This window comes from Strix aluco, chromosome 4, assembly GCF_031877795.1.
Source record: "Strix aluco isolate bStrAlu1 chromosome 4, bStrAlu1.hap1, whole genome shotgun sequence".
In the NCBI taxonomy this organism is placed as follows: Eukaryota; Metazoa; Chordata; class Aves; order Strigiformes; family Strigidae; genus Strix; species Strix aluco.
Genome location: NC_133934.1, coordinates 47,173,860 through 47,200,379, shown reverse-complemented (window position 1 = coordinate 47,200,379; position 26,520 = coordinate 47,173,860). Strand labels below are relative to the sequence as shown.

The window sequence follows — 26,520 nt, the reverse complement described above, 5'->3', positions numbered from 1 at the left end:
CGATTAACCTAACTGATTTAAACTGTTTTATCTGGAAATGGGATGATTCAGTGGAATTGTAATGAATTTACAGAATGTATCTGAGAAAGTTTAGCCTGAAGTATTCAGTAATGTGCAAAAATAAATGATGTTTTTAATAAAACAAGTCAAATTACTTTGTGTGGGAAAGAGAATGTTTAAAAATGTTTCAACATCTTTGTGTTTCCCATTAGTCTCTCTTGGATCATGGAAAAAATGTAAACTTCAGAAACCAAAAGATCTTAGGCTACTTTAACTCTGTGTGAGTCTCTATTCCACGTAGAGTTCAGTGTCTTTCTCCTACTCCCGTACTTGCTCATAGTCTATAATAAAGTTTACCAGTCATTGACCAATATTTCTGTTCTGTCATCATAAATGGGCACGACCTTTTCTGCTCAATGTTTGTGTAAGTAGACATTGTCAGAATGGCTGAAGAAGACAGTAAATACTAATGCTGCAGTAACCAGAAGCTCCACAGCTACAGTGAATCAGCTTAGTAAGAAAGAGTTACAAGTCTCGTGAGTAAACAGCTAGAAAATATTTCCACAGGAAGAGCTTCTTAATCTGGTTTGGATTGTTTCTCTGAAGAAGCAGTTTCAAGGACGTAGTTTTTTCTAAACAGTACCTAATGATCCACATTAATACGTATTATGGGTTTGTTACTGCAACTTAGAAATATAAACTGGAAATCTGATGAAGATATTATTTTATTTTGCATATTCCTGGACATTATATGACAATAGCAGTAGAGATTCAAACAATTCATAACCTGTGATAATGCTTTTACTGTTACTAATAAAAGGACAAATAAATTGACTTTTAAAATGCACAAATTCCAAAAGAAAATGCAAATTCAATATCTAAAACTCAATAAAAACATCTGAGTTGATATCACTCTGGCAGTTTAGGTCAGATGTAAACATATTGATGTTTTTCCCTACAATTGAAAGTAGAAAACTTTTAAGATTATATAAATGTGTTAGCAAGGGAAGAGTTAATCCTTTGAGAACAAAAGTTTTATCCATAATGTTTTGTTTAAACTTCAACTTGGGTATACCCTAAATTGGACTTATGCTGACAAATACAATTCTACATGTAAACAGCAAATTGTATAAACTAGTTCTTTATTAGCCAAACTGACCATTTTATAGAAACAAGCCAAGGTATAAATACACATACATGTATGTTTGGGTTCACATACACATACATGCATGGAAGCGTTTCCAGAATTGCTACTGGAAGCTTGTCCCTTAGTGTACCCTAAATTTGTATTTGCTCATTTGAAACCATGGAATTTATCTTTTCTTAATATAGTGCATTATAGAATACACACACAAAAAAAGAAGGAAACTGCTTTCACAGTGCTCCACAAAAATTTTCATGCCCTCAGCTTCTGAAACATTTAAGATTATTAACTTGCTGTCAGACTCCTGAGGAATTTTAAGGCATCTGTGCCTGTGCTACTTATTTTAAGCTCTGTCTTCCAATGTTATTAAATCAGCAAACTTTCTTAGTAATTCCATTTCATGTGGTACTGGCTTTCAGGCAGATTCAAGAATGACATAATTGTCTTTTCCCACCCACAGATTTTGGACTGTTGCCGTTGGTTACACCCTTCAGAGTAATGTGTAACATGAATCTTTGTCTGATCCCATATGCCCATAAATGGAAGACAGCCCAGCAAAGATGACTAAAACACAGTTTCTTGGCTTTGTGTTGATCACCACCACAGGTAGAGTAAGGCTTCTTTGGTTTTTTTTCCTATTGGTTAATATTACTTAGGCTACAGTGCAGGAATGTCAGTCCAACGTCATATCGTTCTAAAAGGAAGTGGACTGATTTCCCAATAAACTTTACTCCTGTTACTGGAGGGAGAGCAGATATCTTGAATGTAGTAGCAGCGAATAAATAAGCTCTGCAAAGTGCTTCTTTCTGTATTTTTTACATTTTGAAAGCATTTATGCAAATGCACTCAAAAACTACAGAATTCTTAATTTTTGTAAAAAAAACTAGAACTTGACTAGTATGTACTCATAAGCACTATCTCAATCATACTTTCTATTGCTGACAATACTGGATTCAAGTACCAAGCTCCACAGCAACAGGATAAACATTATGGAGAAAAGGCACCTTCTGGAGTTTGTTATCAACATTAGAGAATTAGAAGCAATTTGCAGTCCAGTTCCATTGCCCATTCTCACAAGCCTCTCCTGACTTCCCTGAAGACTATGCAAGTGTTTGTACACATAAGAAATATGGCATGTTAACACAGCACAGAAAGTAAGGCCTCCAGCTATGTGTAGTGCAACACTAAGGCACCATTGTAAGGCGAGAGCAGGATGCAGAACACCTTGCCCTAGCCCCAGATTCAGATTTTCAGAGAAAGAAGTATTCCTTTGCCCTTGGAAACTGTAATGTGTGCAGTAATGGCACAGCTTAGTCTGCCTTGGCTATTCGCTCTGGACTCACTGATCCCTGCAGAAGTTCTGAGAAGAGAGTGCCTTTATGTGCCTGTCTGGTCCATACTGAACAGCACAGGGGGATACACCTATCCTTCCCCTTGTACTTTCTACATAAATCTAAATCTTGATTCACCCTGCAGATTAGCTCTAATGACAACGTGATCTGTATGCCTCTGTCACCAAAAATATCTAGTAAAAAACACCATTCCTTACCTAGCACATTCATTTGCAGGATTTGTCTCCAGAAGATCTCTTTACAGTTATGCTTTTCACGCTTGATCAAATTTTTAAGTACTGCACAGCATCATGGCTACTTGGACCTCTTAAACTCAGGACTACTGATAGGCATTGCTCCAGGTCACCTTCACAGCAATTACTTACTAGTTGGCAATTACATTGCTGCTTTAAGAGCTCGCACTGAACTGCCAGGCAAATAAAAAAGCATGTATCATGCTCAGGGAAACACTAGTCCATGTCCAGAAGAAATGGAGAAGAATACATCAAGTTATCACAGTAAAAATAAGTTACCTATCCTGAAAAGATAAAACAATCCTGACTTCTGATTTCTTTCTCTTCTTGGTCAATGAGTCAATTCTGGAAAAAAATACAACTTGGCAATGTGAGGCAATGACTTGGCATCAGGATGTGCCGTCTAAAGAAAGAAGAGGACAAGCTAGGAGACAGAGTTCTCATAGGACTTTTTTTCATGATCAGATACACTCCTGTATCTCCACTTGGCCCTCTTCTAAGTTCAGTGCAGCTGAGAGTCCTGCCATTCTCTCACTCCTAGCAGTGTGTGATAATCCATTTGAACAGGTATCTAGGAGGAAGAAAACTGAGATAGGCTAGAAAATGAGACAAATTGATTGTAGCGGTCATCAAAGAGTGGAATTTACTGCACAAGAATTTCATGTGAAATGAGTCCAGAGGATTATTTCTTTCTTTAGACTCTGTTCACAGTGCAAGCTACAGTAATATTTTTGTTTCCATGATAGAAATTACCTGGCTAATAAGTTACAACTTTTTAAGAAAGCAATAATATGAAAATCCTATAAAATTCTACGTTGGTTCTATTAAAAAAAATCCAAGGCACTGTGAAATGTGTCCTCTCAGGGCAATAGTTAAGTTCTAGGAAGTTTTTACAAATTTATCTGCCCTTTGCTGACAGAATAAAATAAAAGAATATTTAGATGGCCAAGCTCTTAAAATTTTACTGAGTATCTTTAACTCTGCCTATAATGAGATCTATTTCTTCTAGTAATGCAATTACTGTTAATAGGTGTTCTGATACTGAGAAAGAAAATCTGGTTTAGCTGCAGTGGAATTGTAGTTATTTAAACCATCAAATTCACCTGTCCACATTAACACTGACACAAAACATTTTTAGTTTCTCATTAATACCATTACACAAGCACTTTCAAAAATACTTAAAAATCTTATACACCCTATACTTTTACTATACATAAAGACAAGAGTAGCTATGAAAGTATCCAACTTCTGCCATTATCTCACAGCAAGAAGATAATAAATATTTCTCTACAAAGACAGTAAGAGTCTTTCTAAACAGGTAGGTAGGTATATGTTATGATAGACTATATCAGTTGATACTTTATTTCTGGAGCAGATGAAGGTTAAGAATCCAAAGTACTTATTCAACCTTCTCTAACAACCTTACCTGTGGGAATACTTGGGGCGAGTTGTCAGCTAGAATCATGACCCCACAGTGGTCAATCTTAATGGAAAACCAGAGTCTGAATTGCTGGCTAGAGCTGAGCACGCAGCACAAACATTTTCTGTGCTGAGTTTAACAACACTCACATCCTTAGTAGGTCTGCTTTTCGATAATATTCTAAAAAATATTGTCAAGCATGTTGCAAAAACAAAACAGGTACACTTATTTAGCAGCATATTTGCACAAAGCTAAAGCTGAATTTCTTCTTTTAAAATAGCGGTAATAAAGGACAATTCTATGAGTAACACACAGTTAATCAATAGGCAGGAAATATCAGATCATCCACCCACACATCAAAACAACCTGTACTTGAAAATAGAACATTGCAACGAGTGACTCATGATGAATTGTACTCCATACTGGACAGGTAAAGCCTATATTTGTCAAATTATTTATTATTGTTAAAGTCATGTTCTTCTTACTCTGTTTTTAAATTTCCCTCATGTCCAGGGCAAACAGCCCTGCATTTAAAAGAGCTGAATTTAGTCCTCAGATTTCAAAAGATCAAAATAAAATAAGCATTTGGTAATGCTGGTCTTTTAGTGTTCATAATCAAAAAGACAAATTCCTGTACTAGATATGTTTCAGCAGGTAGATGCAGGGACAGTTTTCATCAATGTATTAAGTGCTTACAAATCTCTGTTCCCATTTAAATTTTCAATAAAACTTTTACTGACTTGAATGAGGGAAGTAAGAGTAATTCAGCCTAATGTACTGAAAATCCTGTTGCTAATTTTCAAACAGTTTAACAGAAGGAGTGTTCATGGTACCGACATATTACTACAGTATTTATTGTACCATTTGGTTATTTTTCATTTCATTTCATTGAAGACACAGAATAGTCTGCACTGTGTTGAGATGCAGCTGACATTTAAATGTTGGTTTTAAACCATGTAAGATTTCTTATTTAAAAATAAACTTGGAAGTCTGGAAAAAATAAAAACTAAATAAGCCTGTGAATTAAATCACTTTTACTGGCACTTTTTGCCTTATACAAATTTTTTTAAAGACTATCTCTCAGAAACAAGACTGCTTCATTCATTCATGGGCAATACTTTGGCTCCATGTGCATTTATATAAGTGAGAAGAATTTTGGACCTCCTTTCTATTACATCAATAAGCTTTTCAATTCCTTTTCTGCCTCCTTGGCTCTCCCAGTATATCTTGTCAAGGAACAAAGACTGAAGCAACTTCTCACGTAAATGCTGGCTCCTCAGCACTGAAACTGCAGATTCAGGGAATCTGGAAAAGCACAAAGAAATTCATCAGCTTTGCCATCAGTCTGAATTGCAATATTTATGTTGTGGTTTAGCAATCAATTCTATGAATATAGACTGCGACTCAGCAAAGGAAGTCCATGCATGCCCAATCATATGCATGTTAATTGTATCTTTTACAGCAGTGGAATTACTCATACATTTTTAGACACATCCTGTAAATGTCTTGGGCTGATGATATCTCTTCCAGTAACTTAGTGTTTCATGCTCAAACTGGAAAGAAATTACCAATCTTTTCACAAAATTAATAAATTAAAACTTACTCATTGATTCCTTGTAGTATTTTGAAGTCAAGATTGTCCTCATTTCTGTCAAAGAAACCCTTATTGTCTATAAAGGCCAAGTGTCTTCGGTCATGCCTTCTCTGAACTATGTGTGTCAGGTCAACAGCATTCTGATCGCTACATTTCAGCTTCAGCCCTTGCTGCATGCAGGAATCTTCCTTGAGAGGTTTGAATCCACAGCAGTTTCTGTCTAGTCGATTATAGATCTAAAACAACATACAACACAGTGCCAAGTGAAAACAGTATCAAAGTATTTGGGGTAAAGTGTCACTGTAAGACATCGCTCACTAACACAGCTGATGGGAAAGCAAGCTCAGGACAAGTATAACTAAAGTCAGCAGTGAAATGGCATTGAAGACCTGGTCCCCATGCTTGATGTACTGTTAGAAAGAATTTCTCAGACTGTGTATTTTATCTATTTTATAGCCATGATTTGTTATGTCAGTAGAAATTCTTTGAAAATAATGGAACAATATCACTGTGTAACTGGAATAACAAGATGGTGACTATAATTCTATTTTTTTCAGAAGTCTGTAGTTTTTTTATATTTTCTCTTCTGGAGAACCATAGAAATAGCACAGCCTGACACACACAGAGTGTCTCCATTTTGTGGGACTTACTAAACTAATAGTGTACAAAATAATTGAAAATATTAGTAAGGGGCACAACAAACCATCAGAAGCTACAAAATACAAGAGGAGTGCTTTTATGCTCTGTGATCAGAGCAGCCTCCCTGAGTTGCACTGTGGTATATACTTTAATGACATGATGGTCTAGGCTATTTTTTCCCATGCAAACCCTTGCTTATTCATTGCACAGCTCTCAGCTGGAAGGAATATGTCTGATCTAACTTTAGTGGTGTAAATGTTAAGCATCTCTTCTGACTTAGTTGTTTATATTTCCTTTCATAAACAATGGCAAGAACAAGGCATCCCCAGAGCAAAGGATGCCATTTTAGGATAACCATCTAATACAGGAATGATAAATCACTCTTTCAAAGTGCTTCTACCTCTATTAACTAGGTGAGAGTAAATACACAACGTTGCCAGGGCCGTATCTGTACAAATAGGCCTTAATTACCCCAAATGGCCTCACCTGAGACCATCAAGCACACCCCTCCTCTGCCCATGGGCCCAGGAGCCCTATTTAAGCTCAATCCTGGCACATCAGCCCTCTTCAGAGCTCTTCTGGGAAGGGTGTATCTACTGCTTGTCTTGTTACCCAATGTTCCTGGATTACTGCTTGGGGTTCCTGATCTTTAGCCTTGGAGCTGGCTTGCAGACTGTTGTTTACTGCCAACAGTAAACAAAAATAGGATCTGTGGCTTTCACCATCCTTCTTGCCAGGCTGCTTCTCCTACTGCTGGCCCTGCCTGTCCTGCCTGCTGTGGGGCTGCCCTTGGCTCCAGCTCATCTCCCCAGGGAGCAGCCCTGCTCCTGCTGGAGGGTGCTTATAAAGTGGAAGCCTTGTCTGGTGCACCTAAGGCTTCATGAGTATCTTATCAAAGGGAAACCATTTCTGTCCTTGTTTTTGCTGTATATTGCTAACTCTTCAAACTGCTCTAAACACAAAAGCATTAAAGTTCACAGGAGCCTTCTAAAATTACAACTTTGGATTTGTGACACCCCAGTGAAATGAACTGTTAGGACTTTTCTCCTGATGTAGAACTATGTTGCATGTTGAAAAGGCCTCCTAATTTTGCTAGTTAAAGGAAAGTCTGAGAGCTGTTTTGGTTTTTCTTATGGATGCAGTACTGTTGTCACCAGTCTTGGTGGCAGTGTCTATTTTCAAATATGAAAATCCTGACAAAAGGAACAAGTTTCTCCTTTCATGAGCAACATTCAGTATCTGCAGACACTAGAGCCCCTCTTGCTTGCAGTGTTCCAGCTCATGGGATCTCTCATTTAACTTATCCAAAGGCTTTGTCAAAAAGAGAAGCAGAGTCCTTCTAGACAAACTCCTTTGATGTATAACCCTGAGAGTTGGTGTGGTGGTGCTGTATGTTAGGGACTGTTATGATTGCTTCGAGCACAAGTATAGTGAAGACAGGGTGGAGTGTTTTTGTGTTAGAATCAGGGGAAAGGCCAACAGGGCAGATGTTGTAGTAGGAGTCTACTACAGGCCACCCAACCAGGACAGAGAGGTGGGTGAAATATTCTATAGGCACTAAAGAGAAATCTTACGATCGCTTGCCCTTCTTCTTGTGGGAGACTTTAACTTCACAGACATCTGCTGGAAATACAACACAGCAGAGCGGGACCAGTCCTGGAGATTCCTGGAATGTGTGGGAGATAACTTCCTGACACAGCTGATGAGTGAACCGACCAGAGAAGGTGCCCTGCTGGACCTCCTCTTTGTGAACAGAGAAGGACTGGTGGATGGTGTGGTGCTTGGAGGCCAACTAGGGCACAGCGATCATGAAATAATAGAGTTCTATTCTTAGAGAGGCCAGGAGAGGGGGGAGCAGAACTGCCATCCTGAACTTCCAAAGGGCTGACTTTGACTTGTTTAGGCACCTGCTTGACAGAATCCCTTGGGAGATGGTCCTGAAGGGTATAGGGGTCCAGGAAGGCTGGACACTCTTTAATAAGGAAGTCTCAATGACTCAGGAGCAGGCTGTCCACAGGTGCTGTAAGAGAAGCTGGCAGTAGAGAAGACCACCCTGGCTAAACAAGGAGCTTTGGCTGCAACTCAGGGAGAAAAGGAGAGTTTACGGCCTTTGGAAGAAGGGGCTAGCCACTCACAGTGATTACAAAGATGCTGTGAGGCTATGCAGGGCGGAAATCATGAGGTCTAAAGCCCAGCTAGAAATTAATCTGACTTCAGCAATCAAGGACAACAAGAAATGTTCCTATAAGTATGTGAGCAGCAAAAGAAAGACCAGGGAGAGCCTCCATCCCCTGCTAGACGCAGGAGGAAACATGGTAACAACTGATGAGGAAAAGGCTGAGCTGCTTAATGCATTCTTTGCCTCAGTCTTTAATAAGAAGACTAGTTGTACTGAGGGAATCCAGCCTCCTCAGCCAGAAGACAGAGACTGGGAGAATGATGCCCCCCGCCATCCAGGAGGAGTTAGTCAGCGATAGACATACACAAGTCTATGGGACTGGATGGGATACACCCGAGGGTGCTGAAGGAGCTGGCTGGGGTGCTCACCAAGCTGCTTTCCATCATTTACCAGCAGTCCTGGCTGACCAGGGAGGTCCTGACAGACTGGAAATTGACCAATGTGACGCCCATATATGAGAAGGGTCGGAAAGATGATCTGGGAAATTACAGGCCTGTCAGCTTGACTTCGGTGCCCAGGAAGCTGATGGAGCAGCTCATCCTGAGTACCATCACACATGCAGGACAACCAGATGATCAGGCCCAGTCAGCATGAGTTTATGAAAGGCAGGCCCTGCTTGACAAATCTGATCTCCTTCTATGACAGGGCCACCTGCTTACTGGATGAGGGAAAGGCTGTGAATGTTGTCTACCTTGACTTTAGTAAGGCCTTTGACACTGTTTCCCACAGCATTCTCCTGGCGAAACTGGCTGTTCATGGCTTGGATGGGCACACGCTTCTCTGGGTAAAAAACTGGCTAGATGGCCGGGCCCAAAGAGTTGTGGTGAATGGGGCTAAATCCGTTTGGTGACTGGTCATGAGTGGTGTCCCCCAGGGCTTGGTTTTGGGGCCACTCCGAGTGCACCCTCAGTAAGTTTGCAGATGACACCAAGTTGGGTGGGCGTGTTGATCTGCTCGAGGGTAGGGAGGCTCTGCAGAGAGATCTGGACAGGCTGGAGCGATGGGCTAAGGCCAACTGTATGAGCTTCAATAAGGCCAAATGCCGGGTGCTGCACTTGGGCCACAACAACCCCCAGCAGCGCTACAGGCTTGGGGAGGAGTGGCTGGAGAGCTGCCAGTCAGAGAGGGACCTGGGGGTGTTGATTGACAGCCGGCTGAACAGGAGCCAGCAGTGTGCCCAGGTGGCCAAGAAGGCCAATGGTATCCTGGCTTGTATCAGAAATAGCATGGCCAGCAGGGACAGGGAAGTGATCTTACCCCTGTACTCGGCACTGGTGAGGCCGCACCTCGATGACTGTGTTCAGTTTTGGGCCCCTCACTACAAAAAGGACATTGAATTACTTGAGCGTGTCCAGAGAAGGGCAATGAAGCTGGTGAAGGATCTGGAGCACATGTTGTACGAGGAGCGGCTGAGGGAACTGGGGTTGTTTACTCTGGAGAAGAGGCTGAGGGGAGACCTCATCGCCCTCTACAACTGCCTGAAAGGAGGTTGCAGAGAGCTGGGGATGAGTCTCTTTAACCAAGTAACAAGCAATAGGACAACAGGTAGTGGCCTCAAGTTGCACCAGGGAAGGTTTAGACTAGATATTAGGAAGCATTTCTTTACAGAATGGGTTGTTAGGTGTTGGAATGGGCTGCCCAGGGAGGTGGTGGAGTCCCCATCCCTGGAGGTGTTTGAGTCGGGTTGACATAGCGCTGAGGGATATGGTGTAGTTGAGAACGGTCGGTGTTAGGTTAATGATTGGACTGATGATCTTCAAGGTCTTTTCTAACCTTGGTGGTTCTGTGAATCATCTGCACCACACTTCTTTACATGCATTAAATAGACAAGGAGATCATGCTCTTACAGACAGCCTCTTCATAATATCTTGCATCATTCCAGTGTTAAGACAGAATGATGGGACACTCTGGAATTGATGCTATCACCTTAATAGTTTAATATTGGGTTTTATCATATATTTATGTACATGAGAGGTCCAAACTCCCCAAATTAAAGAAGCTATTTTACATTTAATATCATTTTCTTGAGGGTTTTTTTTTTTGCAGAAGGCAAATGAAGGTCAGCTATAAGCTTTTTTCAGCCTGTTCCTACATTTTATAGTATTTGAAACCAGATATTAGGAACACCAACCCCATTCTTCTGAGGGAACTGTGTTTAATAGAGAATACACCATTATTCTTTATTTCTGCATGAATCATGAAGCACAAATTATTTTTTTAAACTTGGAACCCCTTCTGGCACTTTTTGGTTTAGAGTCTTCATGTTCTACTGCTGATAAACTTTAAGTATGAGAGCACCCAGATAAAATTTTAATCTTTAAGAACCATAAGACACACATTCAGTCATGTTCTGGTATGTATGTTCTTGTCTGATAGGAAACTGGAGGTACAATCACTCTGATACCAGCTACTATTATAAGAATAATTTGTTTCTTTGTAATGTAAAGTTCAATCCTGTTGATACAGTTCAATCCTGTCATATGTTAATTGACCACTCCTTCTGGATAATAGAAGTTTTATTATGAAGATTTAAAAGTTGTCTTAGAAGACCTTAAAATTAGAAATCAACACAACTTAAGAGAATTTTTAAACTGTTCAACAAGCAGCCAATGGCATGAAAACACTAATTCTGACACAATCCATACTATTTCTATAGGGGCATTACTACATTTAGCATCAGAATAAATCCACATATGACTTTATACTAGTTTCTGAGAATTACTGGCTCATAGTGGGACTAAAGATGGAGTCACAAGTGACAATCTATTTTTAGAGAAGAATTGAATGCTCTCTTTAACATAACAAGTCTGCAAAAATGTAACTCCCAAAACAGTTGGAAACATCCATTCATCCTAGAACAGGACTGAGAATGGCAGGGATAGGCTATGTGTAAGCCAAGTCATGATTTTTATATTTCAGGGAATCTAACTATAAAAAGCTGAATTATATGAACAACCAAACACGGTGCATAAAACTAGTGCTTTCTACAGTTTTAAATAAACTGGTAAGTGCTACAGGAAGCTTAGTCACCCAGACCTGTCTGCCAGGCAAGGAGAGTTGAAAGTACTGCCATATCTCAGGAAGCCACAAAATTAACTTCCAGCCAGGTGGTTTAGTCCTTATTAATACCGGGAGTGTATTAATATTCTACTACATAATTGTTGTAACTGTAGCTGCACATTATGCTACCACTGGGCAGGGCCCTAGTTTGGTGTTATTTGGAGAGCTAATGATTATGTGCAATACCTAATTGAGGAACAGCAGTCATATCATTCATCACTGGTTAGGTTCTCAAAAAGAAGGAAAATTAGCCACTACAACTGTTACCTTGATCCAGATTTCAGCTGGCCAAAACTCCTTGAATCAATCCTGGGGGCTAGGGAAGTGCAGGAAGGACCACATGGTTCACAGTTGTGAACACAGTCAAGAACTATGTTTGGAGAAACAAGGAGTCAGGGAGAAACAGTATGCCTGCCTCAAGATGAGGTAAAACAAGATGTCTCAAGACAAAAGCCTTTGCTTCCTCTTTTAGAAAATGAGTCAGTCAAGTTTCTGATCTATATCCCTGATTATAAGTTGCATTTTGGATATTTTAATCATAAGAAACAACCAGAAAAAAGTTCAAACTGTGCAAATACATCTCTTCCCCATTTAAATAAAGGAAATAAACTAAAACTACTTTTCTTAGGAGTCCATGTGTGCTCACATGACTTTTGAAGCAGATAGTTGCATTCAGTAAATATTTTACCTGCAGAAGAAAATCAAAGAGTGCCATCTTGGACCACTCATGATGATGGATTTCAGTACAGCCCCACTCAGCTTTGGGGACTTTACCATTCTGCCAGCATTTCTGCTTCAATAGCTGCTGATATTGCCCCCAGGTTAATCTCACTGAAGAATGGGTATTATTATCTGTTGGACTCAACGAGGAATCCCAGAGAACAACAGGACAGGCTTGACCATCTGAAAAAGGAAAAAGAGATCACTGGTATAGTGCAATACTGTCAGACTTTAGACATTGCCTAAGCATCAATAACTACACCATTTTACAGATGTAGCAGGAAAAATGGCCAGGGACTAATAACTTGACATCCTTTGGTTAATGAGGTCTTAATCCACATATAAAACCACCCACCGCAGGAATGGAAGAAGCACAGACATAAATGCCTTCAGTGTACGGAAGGCTTTGTTTGAAGCAAGAGATTAACGTAAAAAATCATGTACTAAATCAGACTATTAAAAAGTTTATAGGTAGATTAAGAGCCTACAATGCCACTGTTTATCAACAATGTAATTTCCCTCTGATTCCAGTGAACTGATGATGATTTACAAGAGCTGAAAACTGATGTCAAAGTATTTTTTCTGCATAATGGGCATAGAAACACTACAAATTCTATACTCAAAGTGGATTTATTGTGTTATCTTTAGCATTTTAGACTTATAATGTATGATTTCATAGTTCTGAAATGATATGAGAATACTAGAGGATGTGTGCTTAGCATGAATAAACACCTTGACAAGTATTTTTTTACCCAGCTATAGCATGAGGTACATTTTGCATAGCAGTTATTTTTGCCACATTCTTTAATTCTGCTGTGTAAAGAAGATTCTGCTCTTCCCTGAAACTAAGTCAAGGGCCTTAGCTTTGGTGAATCCAAGTGTTCAGAGCTCCTAGTGGGAAGAAACCTTGGAAAGAATTTAAAATTAGCTTTCCCAGTATAAGAACTGATAAATATATTTAACCCAATATCAAGTAACAGGCACATCTATCTTAGAACAGTGGAACTCTCCTTTTCATTGCTGATGCAATGCTGCTGCTGTCCTAAACTGTCAAGGACCCAGGACTGACTGTGGCTTGTACACATATTAGAACAAAGAAATCCTTTCTGGTTTTGGGTGTAGACAGAGGACCAAAATATGATGTCTTGGTACAGAGAGGAGGAACCATTTAACTGCAAAGCTGCTGTTTACTAAATAGCAAGTGTTGGAATACATATAAAGCTTTAAAATGTATTTATATTAATCTTAATGGTCAATGAACCTAAAGCCTATATTATTGCACAATTTATCACATAGTTAAACTGTCTCTTTGTCTTCCACATGTCCATGAGATACAGCTTAAAAGAAGCTTTCAGTAACTTGCATGAAGGCAACAAGATCCATGCCCTCTTCTTCTCCAGAAGCAAACCAAACAGAATAGCACATAGAAAACAGACGTCAGTGCCAATTGCAAGGTAAAAGCTGTTAACATGAATGCTCCATCTGTAAGCAGCAAGAACTGTTAAAAACAGATCTCCATACAGCAGAATCAAAAACCAACTCGTTCAAAGGATGTTGGCTGACCTAAAACAGGTAAGAAATTATTTTTGCCCATACTTAGCAGTGAATCTTCTCGAATTTGCCAATAGACAAGGTGACAGGCCCCACATGTAATCAAGCCCAAGAGGAAAACAAACTCCTCTCCAAAACCAGAATGTACTCTATCTTCTCTCTGCCATGGCTTGCACATACAAGATAGTCCTCAATCCAATGTGTAGCTCTACCACCTCTTTCATTTCTCTCCCAGTTGCCTAATGTTTCCTTAGAACACAGGAAGTGTCCTTCCATTAGGAACATCAATGTCTCTTTCACTAGGATCGGTACTACCTTTATCAGCATCACACTCCACACTCTTTCCTCCACTGACAAAAAGCACTGAGCACTCCTGAAGATCAGGCTTCTCCCACTGAGGTGCCTGAATAAGTATTTGGGAAATCCTAGCCATTTTCCCATCTCTCTTGCTCTGGCTCCATGACCTACATTGTGGATGACTTTAGCCAAGTCAAGTCAACTATTGGCTAAGCCTCTTTTCCAAGCCAGTTGGAGAAAGTCTATATAGGCATGGGCAATTGTCATAAAAAAAGGACAGCTTTCTTCAGGACCAAGTCTGATCTATTATTTTTATATCTCCAATAACAGCTTATGTAACTATTCATGAATTCTTCCACAAACAAAATACATCAATGGTCTTCTAACAAAACAAACATCTCCTGTCTACTCAAAAGGGATATGATAAACAATAGTAATATAAATACTTGAAAAATATGAATAATATCTTGCCAGTTTCCATTAAAGACAAAAACATTTTTAAAAGACCAAGGTTAAATACAGGAAATGTTTGCATTTCAGAGGAAATGGGAGCAGAAAAGATGAGCCAAAATAAAATCTTTCAACTTTGTAATATAAATTGAATTACAGGAATATGAAACAGCATCTTCAGTAAAGAGCACTGACTCAAATTTTTGACACTTGCATGAAAAACATGAAAATGTTGAATTAAAGCAGATAAGGGGTCTGATTCATAGCTGCATGAATTGGCATGACCCCACTGAAATCAATGGAGCTCTTCTGATTCAAAGCTTGTGAGGATAGGGCTGAAGTTAACTACTGGCTAAGAATCAGAGCTTCCAGTTTGATACAGCCAAAACTGAGGAGATGAAGCACACTTCAGAATAAGTTCAGTGCGTTCTGCATACACTTCTTTCCTTATCAGCTTTGTATATTACCACAAAGGGCTACTGCTTTTCTGTTGCTACAGCTGCATTGCACTGAATCATGCCCAAAGCTGATTGACTTAATTCTCTCTTCATCTGCTGTTTTAGGTCGATACATTTACTTGACTATCTAAAGATGATCTGCAAAATTGTATGGGAAAGATTTTTCAAAATTCATGTTGGAACCAGCTTCCTAGTAATTCATATAGATTTTTTTAAACATCAAAATATTTCTAAAAATTTCTTAGGCCCTTAGGAGCTACTGGCTCATGATATCCTAAGCTGAATAAGCTAACACAGATGAAACCTCAGGCTGCTGAGACTAGACTACCTCAAGGTACTCAAACTGCTTCATGTGCAATTAGGTAATGTATCACTGCATGGCTTCTTCAACATAGGCATCATCTTTGATATCCACATGCCACATTACTTCAAAATTAGCCTGTATGCTTCTTAACTGCAAAGATGCTCTTGCAAATGTTACTCTTCCATCTTGTGCCTACAGCATTTTTTCTAACTTCCTTGAAATAAAATATTTTCAAACATGCCAATGAGAACATCATTAAAAAGAGCAAATCTTTCATGAGGTAGTTGAAGCCCTTTCTCAAACTCCACATTGTTCACTGTAAAGCAGTACAGCTTACAGCTGCCACATTTGAAAGAAACAGTTTAGTTTCCCATGTATTAGCAGGAGAGCACAATTTAGTATAGAAAAATGAGAGGGACTGACATACGGAGCATTATTTGAATTTTAGAGCTTAAGATTAAGTTCTGAGGGAAAATGTAAGGGACAGAAGCAGAAAGCTGAGAGAAGTTAGGCCATTTATTTTTCTTTCTTCCCTTTGCACTTTATTTTCAATGTTTGTCCTGTGCTCATATGTATGTCAGAATTAAGGAATGCATGAAATGTGCATCAGTTGCTCTGTAGACTAAGGACTCTATTATTGCTTATACATGAACTTCTCTACCCAACAAAATATCAGAAATATGTCCTCTGGTACCCCTCTGAGAAGCTGTTTGGGTTGATAGAAAACAGGACCCATCAATTGAAGAATTTTAGAGCATTCTGAATGCATAAGTCAGCATTAGGTTTTACTTATTCTTTGCCCTGACATTAGTGATTCATAATATCTTTATCTGCCTTTGCATAAATCTTGGTGGGATGGCAAGGGCAGACTGATAGTGCAGGGTACAACACAGAAAACCTATGGCTACATTTATCATCATGTAGAAGCCAGTAAAGCAAAATGACAAGTACAACCAGTGGAGCTATCTATTAGGCATCTTTCATCTATTTGCACTAAACCAACCATGGAAGGTGTTACTCAAAGGAAGAGTTTCTTACATGCTTTAGGAAACAAAAAAGTGGTTCTGGGCAAAAAGTGGGTTCAATCTTTAGCTAAAAAGAGCCCAACTGAACTGAGCACACTTGTGCTTATTCTTCTCAGCACAAGATAAAACATAATTAGCCAAACTGATGATAAAAATAGGGGTGGTTGTCAGCATGCAGTAGTTCAGGCCCTCAGCAAGTAGCACAACAAAACTCCATAGCAGTAGCTGTGTATTTTGTACCAAAAGCTGAATTAAGAGTTCAACCTTGTACCTATGATCCAAGGAGCCAGAGTCCTGTCCCTACAGCTGTCAGCTGCAACACAGAAGCAAGCCTGCTCCAGCCCGTTACTCTAGTTGTAGCTCAAGCTCTAAAAAACACTGGCATCGTTCTACCCTGCACATGTTGCTGAGCTACAGGCAATACATACAGTCATTTTACTTAGCTTCTGTGCAAATTAATTAAGGTAGGGCTGTGACACCAAGCAAGGTCACTTGTGTCTCTTCTGTTCCTCAGGTTAGGGTGATCAAATAATGAAGATTCTCAGTCCTGTGGTATTAATGTGACCATCCTAAAACTCAAACACACAAGGGTCAGCCTCCATTTTCTTCACAACAGGTACAATTTTATGATAATTTCTTGTTGTTTTACAGGCTTTTCCTTCTTTGTTTATAGGTGTTTTGAAGCTCTTGCCATTTTTCACACCTTGTGGGTAGCAATGAGTGTAATGACTGACTGCTTGTGTATGCCCAGAATCATGCTCTTTTAGACTGCAATACTGAACTCAAAAGGGCTTTGCCCACCTGTCCTCAGACTTCTTATGTTTGGCCAATTCATTACAAAAATGAGAGAGTTATCATACCTGATTTTTCCATCCATGATGGAAAATAAGATAAACCATTAAAAAATTCAGTTAATGCTTAGAAGGGTTTACAATTAACTAGGAAAGGCAAGGGCAGCAGACAGAGGACTTGCATACAATATTTTACTAGACTTTAAAAAAAAAAAAAATCAGTGGGGGATTTGTGGGAATAGGGGAAAGAGAACCTGTTCAGGGACATACTAAGCGGTCCTTTGAAACTCTTGACAAAATGAATGACAGTTTTGAAAAGCCCATTTTTTAAGATTTTAATGCTACATCAAACATGTCTTGTTAGATCACATCACAACTGAGGCAAGCTAAAGGGATGTGTCGTGGAGAGAGATGTCAGCCCAGAAATGGTGTACATTCATACACACATGCAAGGTCTCTAATCCTGCATTGTTTTCTTTCCTATATGACTAACCATGATTCACACAAGCTGTCCTGTAAAAAACTTTACAGTGTCCACCTAATTTTAACTTAAATGCATGTGGATTATAGAAATGAGCTCACTGATTGTTCATGTTATTTTAAAGAATATATTTTTGCTCATTTTCTCAACAGAGATGTTTTCCAGGTTACGTCAAACACAAGCATGTAAATAGTAATGAGCTCAAGTAGATATTGGGCATCTGAGCTCCAGCATATTTCCAGGCTAAAGAATGAAGAGAGACAAGGTACAGTAACTGTTCCAAATGCTCTGTTCACCCTTTAGCTGGAAAAAATGAAGTGAGACCAAAATAATGTTATTTCTCTTCTCATCACCTAGCAACACTCTTCTTGTTATAGGAACAGAGCCAGTTATGAGGAAAAGAAAATTAAAGAGGGCAGAATGACACCCTCTGTCTCAGACAGTCCAAAACACACTGTAAGGTGACAGGCACTGAGCAATACAATGCACAATTAGCCTAATAGCAGTTTTCAGAGGCTTGCAGTCTGTCATCTCTGCAGCAACACTGTGCAGAGTTCCTCCAACTGAACTACCTTAATCCTTTATGACAGCTCTATAGCAATACATCTTGATCCTAAAAATAAGCTAAGCATAATGTATCTTCCATGCTCTGCAAGTATGAATAATATTCAGAAGCCTCCAAACTGTTGTTCCTAGAGATTCATTCACATTGTTGTACAGGCTGCCAAAGGGGAGGTTTACAAAGCAGGAAGAAACTGGAGATCACTGAGTTGTCTTCCTGCTGTCAGACTTTAGAAAGCCATTCTTGCAATACTTTTTTTAAGAAACACAGTCCAATATAAATGTATTTGGTATAAGCTAATTTCAGCAGCAAGAAATGAACAGCAAAAACATAGCTAGCCACTTTAGCAATGATTCATTAAACTGCAGCGTAGTCCTTCTGGATTGTGATTTGTGACTGTACAAAAATAGTAGCTAGGCTGAAGACATATTTAACAAGATAGCAATGTTAGAAGTAGACTTCTAACTCGCATTCCATGTCTGAAACCTACCTTTAATTTCACTACAGGTTAAAAATAAAATTTGTAACTGAAGACTTTATACCAATCATGTAACAGGCATATTGAGATATGTACTGTGCTTATTTGTCTGCATAATATATAGATGCGTGTAGTGAGCCTCAAAATGTACAGCAGGATTCACTGAAATGCAGTGGATATTTTTAATTACCGGGGAGAGGGAAGCACTTTTTAAAATTTTTCAGTTCCCAGAGGTATTAGTAGCATGAAAGTAGCATCAAGCTTCTGCAGGAAAGTCCCCTACCTTTCTGAGTAGGTTATCTGACTAAATATAAAACCCTTCTCTTACCAGCTGTTTGAGAGACGAATTCTTGTGCTCATTTTCAATAATATTAAAGTAAATTCTAAAAGATGAGAAAACTTTACCAAAAAAGAAAAAATCAGAAATACCCATTGAATCACAGGGTATTCTGGAATTTCTTTCACTAGTTTCACTTCAGGCAGTCTGTACAATGTCAGGCAATCTAAGGATGATTCCCTCTCTTTTTTTCTCATTCCAGATTCCAGACTGCCCTCAGCAGCTGAACAGTATTTGATCTAAACTTTGGGGTACTGCATCCTTTGGACAGGATAATTGCACTGCAGAAGTTATTATACAGATACCAGCTTTATTTCCCTGTAACAATGGAGTTAGTTCTCAGGCTCACAGGAGTTAAAAGTGGTGGCTGCTGCCCCATGGTCAATGTGGGAAAGGAAGGAAACCTCAGCACCCCACCTGCAAGCTGAAAATCATAGGAATGTGTTACCTTGGAAGAACTCTGATCTCCTGCTTACAGAAGGCAAGCTCCTGTTTAGCCCCAAGATCCTATCCAAATGAAATGCAAACACCTCACTCATGTCGAGAGGTCTTTTGACAATGCCACAGTGTCCCTGATTACAAGCAGTTCCTGTGGTGCTGGAACCTCTTGCAAATACTACCAGGACTGCTTTGTGAGAAGGTACTTCTTGGATGCTCTCTATCTGAGAATCTGCCAGCATGCGCATGTTTAAGATGTCATCTTTGCTCAGCCAAGAGGGAGAGCTCTCACTGTAAATCCTGATATTGCTTTCCTCAGGCTGGGACTGTGCTTTTATAGATCCAGAAATCCCCCCAGGTCTCCGGTGACCCCTCTCCCTGGTTGCCATTCCTTTATATCTGTGTTCAGCCAGCTGGTGCTTTCTTGTCTCCAGAGCCATTGCTGCTCCCCTTGTGCTCGCAGCATACATGGCTCTCCTTGGCTGTTGGGCAAAGACCTCTTCCCGGTCCATAAAAGTGGCTTTTGGAAAGTGCTGTCTGTAGGACAAAGGGGTTGCATGTTTCTTCCTGCGCTTTGGCTTCACTGTGCCTCTGATATTGGCAGGCTTGCTGCGCTTGGACCGCAGGGTGATATAAACTACATTGGGTGGCAGCAAGGTCCCATTGCTACCAAGCTGGGGTTCCTGGAAATTGGGTAGTGACAGGGTGCCATCCAGTGGGATGCCCAGAAAAGGAGTTTGGGCTGCATCTTGGAGACTTCTGGAACTGATCTTTTGGTGTCCTCCTTTGTTCTGGGGTAAAACATGACCCACTTGACTGACAAGGAATCCCAGGTAGATTACACATGCAATGCCCACCAGCAGATTTCTCCTTGTCCTTGGGCGCCTGCAAGTCCAGAGCCTTAGCACCCGCGGGGGGCACAGGCAGCAAATAAACAAGTTCTTGATTTTACTTGGCTGATCAAAGGTGGTCATTTCTCCAGTGAATCGACATGATGAAAACAGCATAAAGTCTTCTGTACGTTCCAGCTAGGATGATGATACATGATTTCCTTTCTCCAATTTCTATTTCTCCTTTCCAAATTCCTTCCAGCATGGGTGATGGACAGAGGCTACTGATATGCCTGGGAATGTGTTTAGCACTAAGGATGCTGATGCTCCACCTTCTCAAGCTGTTAAATTCTTATCAGCCACCACAGGGAAAGTGATTGGCTTCAGACAATGAATGGAGCCAGCTGCGTAAGCAAAGTTTACTGACTTGTAGTCTAAAAGATCTGAACTACCTCCTTTGCAAACTGCAAAAAGAAAATAGTAGTATTTCATTTCATTACTCGCATATGGCATCTGTGGTTCTATATTTTTAAGAGATAGAAGTTCTAGATGAGAGAGTATGCATCTAGAAATTTGTCAGGATACATCTTTCACTTTCACATTACATATAAGTTAAACACCAAAATAATGAAATACAGGCTCAATTTGCAATCTCAGCTAGCTGTATTCCAGCATTAAAAAAAAAGCTTGTCAAACCCAGATCATTATAATCTTTTTCTTATGAGACAAAGACTTCACTAAACTTCATGTTATGGAAATGCTGTGAATTATACAATATTAACCACCAGTAGCTCTAGTAGTTAAATATGCATATATTCACTAACATAAAAATGTATTAGCAGTGCCAAATTTCCCTAGTTGAATATGAATATAGTTCACATAATTCATAAACACATTAAAGATGAAAGATAGTTAATTCTCTTTGCTCTTGTAAAGCCATAAATAATATCTAGCTATAGTTTTTCAAATAAAATGACAGTGGCTTATATATCCTTTCAAAGAAACAAAGATAGAATAAGTGCACATTGTATATATATTGCTATAAAAATACAAAATCTCTTACCTATTCAGCTTGACACGTCCTTCATTCTGGTACACTCCTTAGGTTAATAAAAGTAACTTAGTAAAAGTTGACGTTCTCAAAGTATTCTAGCAGATATTTCAGTTTTAAGTATGGTTCACGTTTAGGTATTTCATTGCAAGCTAAATACAGTTTGGAAGCTAACTGTACTGAGAAGTGGTTTCCATATGAACTGCTATAAACTTACATGAACCTCAAGTTATTAAAAAGAAAACCACACACCAAAAAAACCCAGCAACTTCTATTTTAAATTCTGTAATGAAAAGTCCTGTGAAGTATGTGCTTTCCAAAAGTGCATTCCATCCATTTCTAACTCCTGAGGGCCCTCTAGTGCACTGCATTAGAATGTACTGAAGAAATTTCCATTTTCTACGTTTGTTTGTTTGGGTTTTTTTTAATTTAAAATACCCCCTCCATCCCCTGAATTTTAGAACTTTTGGGAATCATATGTTCTTGTGACGAGAAATGAAAAACAGATAGTGGCTTCTAAAATGTTGTTAACGTGCTATTAAACAGCTCAGGAGTGTTTCCTATTTGTGCTTTCCAAAACGAAGCATAGCATAGTCACTATACGGACGGAAAATTTGAGACAGAGAGAAGATAAGAGCTTGTGCAGAGTTAAGCAGTGAGACACTAGCAAAGCTCTGACTTCTGACTCCTTGCCTAGTCTAAGTATGAAATAATAAAATGTGTATGTTTGCTGTAATTCAAGCTAATGGAGATATTATCTTTTCCATAATTAATACTAAAGGAAATAGATGGTTAAGGAATTGGTTTATGTTTCAGATGGGTCCAGTCTAAATTTATAAAACTTTGTGAGTGGATTTTTTTCACTGGCCATCACTTGTCTTTACTTTTGTCTAAACTTGTACTATCAAGTTAAGATTTCAGCATCCATGTCTGTTACTAGGAAAAGTGCCTTCATATCACCTGCTTTTTCCAAACCTGAGTTCTTGGAGGACTAGGGATTGTAAGAAATCTCTCTGGCCTCTAAAGTTGCACTCTCTTTTAGTTCAGATTTGACTGAAGCGACATATCCCAAACAAAGAAGATTAATTCAAAAAGCTCCAAAGTGTATCAATAAAGTCAGTAAAGATGTGGCTACTGCTGCTTAACATTTTTTATACTTGAAAGAAGTTGCCAGAGATGGACATTATTAGATCATCCTTAGATGCTTGAGGGTGCCTCTGAAAGATGAAGGGTTTTTAGCAAGCGGTACCAGCTTTGCAGCCCATTTAACCAACAGACACTGTATGAGGGTCACTCCTAATATCCTTTTTTTAATACCAGTGCAAAGTGAGTGAAAAATATCAGTGAAGTTATACGGCTAAAACCATATAATAAGGGTAACTACGTACTTCAGACTGAGAGCAGAATTTTACCCATAGTGTGTATTTACATATACACATGAAGAAATTTTTTTAAATGTCTAAGGCTCCCCCCTTTAAGGATAGGTAACACACACACAAATAAAAATTATACCTACTGGATTCTGTTTTGACTTACTGCTTATTTTGACAGCAAATAATTCAGCATGAAGCTTTTACTCCACTATATTTCTTCCAAGTGTCTTTGCATTATTTTAGGGGATTTTACTTTATATTGCTAATGGTAGAGAGTTGTTCAAATTGGAAATGTATGACACTGCAACAGTTGTTTTAAAATGCCCAGTTCTTGCATGTAGACAGCACCATGAACTGTCCATTACAATCAAGCAGTGTCAAAACACAGTCCATTCCAGTTACTAACAATTTTCCTTTACTATGGCATTTCTTTTAAACTAAAATTTTGGAACCTATGTAATCTTCCCACTGCAAATCTTTAAAGATTATCTGGAGGAAATTACAAAAGGATATGGAGAATTGTTCTTCACTCATTATTTCATTTGTAGCCTTGAAATCAAAATGTGCTGTTCCCACAGATGTACAGTGTTGACTGCTGAGGGTTTTTTGAAGCTTTCTAAATGTGGTTATACCAATACTTCCTTTATTTTTCATGTTCAGAAAGGAGAATTGTCTTTAAATGTTGTACTGTTACATCCTTTGGAATGGATCATGGTAGGAATTCAACCAAAGAGGATTCAATATCTTGTAAATTTAGCAGATATTTGCCTCTAATTCTGGATCTCCAAGAGATAACATATCAAGAGACCTTATATTTTTCAGCTTTTGTGCTGTACAGCTCCAGCATCCTACTAGATTTCTCAGAATAATTAAGGCTGGACTGGTTATGGACTTGTTTGGAAAACAAACATTTCTTTATGTTTCAGGAAAGACAAAGAAAATCTTTGTTGTTGGGGTGGGTAGTAATATTCTTTCCAGAATCATTACTAACCCAAAGCTGCAACAGGACACTAAAAGGCATTACTGAACTGAAAGGATACTTCCTCTGTGGTCATAAAACATTCAAGACCAATATTTTGAAAGAATAGACTGCACAATGCTAATCTGACCAAATTCTGGCCTAAGTTATTGCATTTAGCCTACCTATATTTAGCCTGTAATGTCAGTTAGATTCTGTATTTATTCCTTGCTCTAAACTATATCTGTGATATTACCATCTGCATCCATTAAACTCAGCTTCTCATGTAATTTCTTTATATACCCATATTTCATGGCCAGTGTTGTCCCTTCTTAAGTTTAGGAACACAGGAATATCAAAACTAATATTGGAGAACAGCAATGAATGGAAGAGGGGAATTTAAGAAGTGTTTTCTAGTCCTTGACATTCCTAGGTATATTTTGATAATGTAAACAAATAGCTGAATTGCAGATTTTCAATATTTTTGTTTGTTTAAATTTTGAAATTCATGTCCACCTGTACCTGCATTTGTAGAAGAAACCAGATCAACTGATATTTATGGGAAGGACTGTCACTCAGGGTGCTGCTGATGGTGCTGGACAAGCTACAGACTGTGAAGCAGCTGGTGGCCAGCACTGCTGCCAGACTTCTTGGTAGTCTCTGGCCAACCTGCAGGAGATGGGCAGAATGAGCCAATGATCACCTGTCACAAGCTCCCGTCTCTCAACTCATGTGCTGGCAAACTCAAAGAGCACCATTCAGTTACTTAAATGCTCAAATGTCTGAAGATGGCAAGATGATAGTAATCCATTTTTAGGAAATAACAAAAATTCACTAATTCACCAGGAAGTTCTCCAAGCCTCCTGTTCATAGGGTTTACCTATAAATCATCCTCACCTATGTAATCTCCTCTAGTGTTTCACCTTTGCATCCTTAATCCTACCAAGTACAGCTTTTTCCTTCTCATCTGAATTATTCTTCATAATCCTTTTTTGCAATGTTTCGTAGGTGATCTTCTGCCTTCTTTAATCTAGACTAAGTACAGCCTTTTGGGATAGTAAATGCTACACCTGGAGAATTAAAGAAAAACACGGAGAAAACCATTTGTAACAACATAGTGATATAATATTATTATTATTAATACAAAAAGCTACCTAGCAGCTAATATGTTTATCTCCAAAATGCCAGATTGGGTGTCAATTTTTACAAGTATCAGTAAAGCAATACATTTCCTATTTCCTCATCTAACCCTTCCTTCTTGCTCCACTGAGTCATTTCAGTTTTAAGAGACATGGGATTTAAACGTGCTTATTTTTTTAGTTTTCCAAGATGTCTCAGTTTGGTTCTTTCCACTGTAGTTACGACTGCAGAAGTTCCTCTGATTCAGCAAAGAATAAAATATTGTCTGTGCTGGTTTGTTGAGCATTTTGCAACAAAAGATGCTCTTTACGTGGACACTTGTTATATTCATAGACGGCTCTGAAATTTGAAACATGAATGTTGCCATTTTCAATTTTAGTAAACACTAGGCATTCATGGACTTCCTTTCCCATATACTTTTCATCTCCAACAACCTATGATTTCAATAAAACCAGACAGGACAAATCAATGAATCTGAATCTGCCCCTATTTGAGGTGTTTTATTCATACTGTCAGTGGCATTTTAACTGTTGTATTAATGAGAAAAACAATCCTCCAAAACCAGCATGGTTTGAAGAAATGGTGAGGAATAGATGAAACAGTGAGGAATAGGTGAGTATCAGTTCAAGTGGGATAGAGACAGTAATTAGAAGTGATTACTGATGATTCTTCTGAGATCCATTCTTCCAAATGAAACCAGGGGCAGGAATTTTGGAAAATATTTTGTTCAATATCTAGATTCTTCTGAAGCCAAACCTCAACACCCCTCTTTATCCCTGGACACTTGAAAGGATGTAGTTTCAGGCTAGGTTCCTTATTGTGCATGCTCTTGATTTCTATGTGCAGGTAGTTCAATGCAAAAGATTAACATTTTTCTTAAAATTTTCTTTTTTTTCTGAATAAAATAATGCTATTGTCTTTAGAATAAAAAGCACTCACTGTTTTCCAGGCTACATTTATGATTATCATATGGGACGTTGTTCCTCTTGGATGCACTGTAGCTAAACTGTTTCCATAGAGACATTCTGCAGTTCATCTCTCTGTCAGACAGATATTTATGTTAAAATGATTGATAAATGGTACACTCCTAGCTTTACTGAGTCCATGGGACTGAGAATGTATTCTCTGGAAAAAAACTGCATGTCCTTAGTATGGATAATGCAGATTTGATTTGCAAAATATGAAGCATTATTTAGAAGGATTGTGCTGTGTTTGTAAGGAGATCGATTTGGGCTGCCATCTGGAAACTGTACTCCAAGAGGACAGAAAGAAATGTTTGCTTTGTGACTAAACATGCTGACTAATAGTCTGTGCTTTAACTGCTCTGGGTCAAATCCTTACAGGGAAAGCTGCAAAAATCTCTTCTTGACATTGTGCAAAATATTTTTTTTTCCTACTCAGTTTTGGTCATTGAATAATACAGGGGTAACTTCTGTGTTTAGGGGGGAAAAGAAAAAAAAAACGCACCGTGTGCCGACTGCCCAGCCTGGATGCCCTGACCTGGCAGGGAGCTTTCCCTGCCTTTCTGCACACCCCAAGGTCAGGAGCTGCTGCAGAGCCTCGAAATGTTCCTGCTTCCCCGAGGTGCCCGCCACCCTCAGCAGGGGCCTGCAGCTCCCAGCAGGCAGGAGGCCTCAGGAGCGAGGGAGGAGCGG

At 39.0% G+C, this 26,520-nt stretch overlaps 1 protein-coding gene across 1 annotated transcript; it reads right to left on the bottom strand.

Annotated features, from left to right (window-relative positions):
- Nucleotides 1-707: 707 nt before the first annotated feature.
- GASK1B (golgi associated kinase 1B) lies at nucleotides 708-20,575 on the bottom strand. The gene is made up of 4 exons (XM_074821411.1): nucleotides 19,524-20,575; nucleotides 12,310-12,524; nucleotides 5,753-5,979; nucleotides 708-5,454 (listed from the first exon to the last, which is right to left on the bottom strand). Exons 1-4 carry the CDS (start codon nucleotides 20,518-20,520, stop codon nucleotides 5,247-5,249), a joined length of 1,647 nt encoding a protein of 548 aa, XP_074677512.1. The 5' UTR covers nucleotides 20,521-20,575; the 3' UTR covers nucleotides 708-5,246.
- Between the last annotated feature and the right edge of the window lie 5,945 nt (nucleotides 20,576-26,520).

Coding starts and splice junctions, on each gene's coding strand:
- GASK1B (XM_074821411.1), bottom strand. CDS start 20,520: ATGCTGTTTTCATCATGTCGATTCACTGGAGAAATGACCACCTTTGAT. Junction 12,525..19,523: donor GAGATCAGAGTTCTTCCAAG/GTAACACATTCC, acceptor TTCCTTTTTCAG/ATGGTCAAGCCTGTCCTGTT. Junction 5,980..12,309: donor TCTTTGATTTTCTTCTGCAG/GTAAAATATTTA, acceptor ATGTTGTTTTAG/ATCTATAATCGACTAGACAG.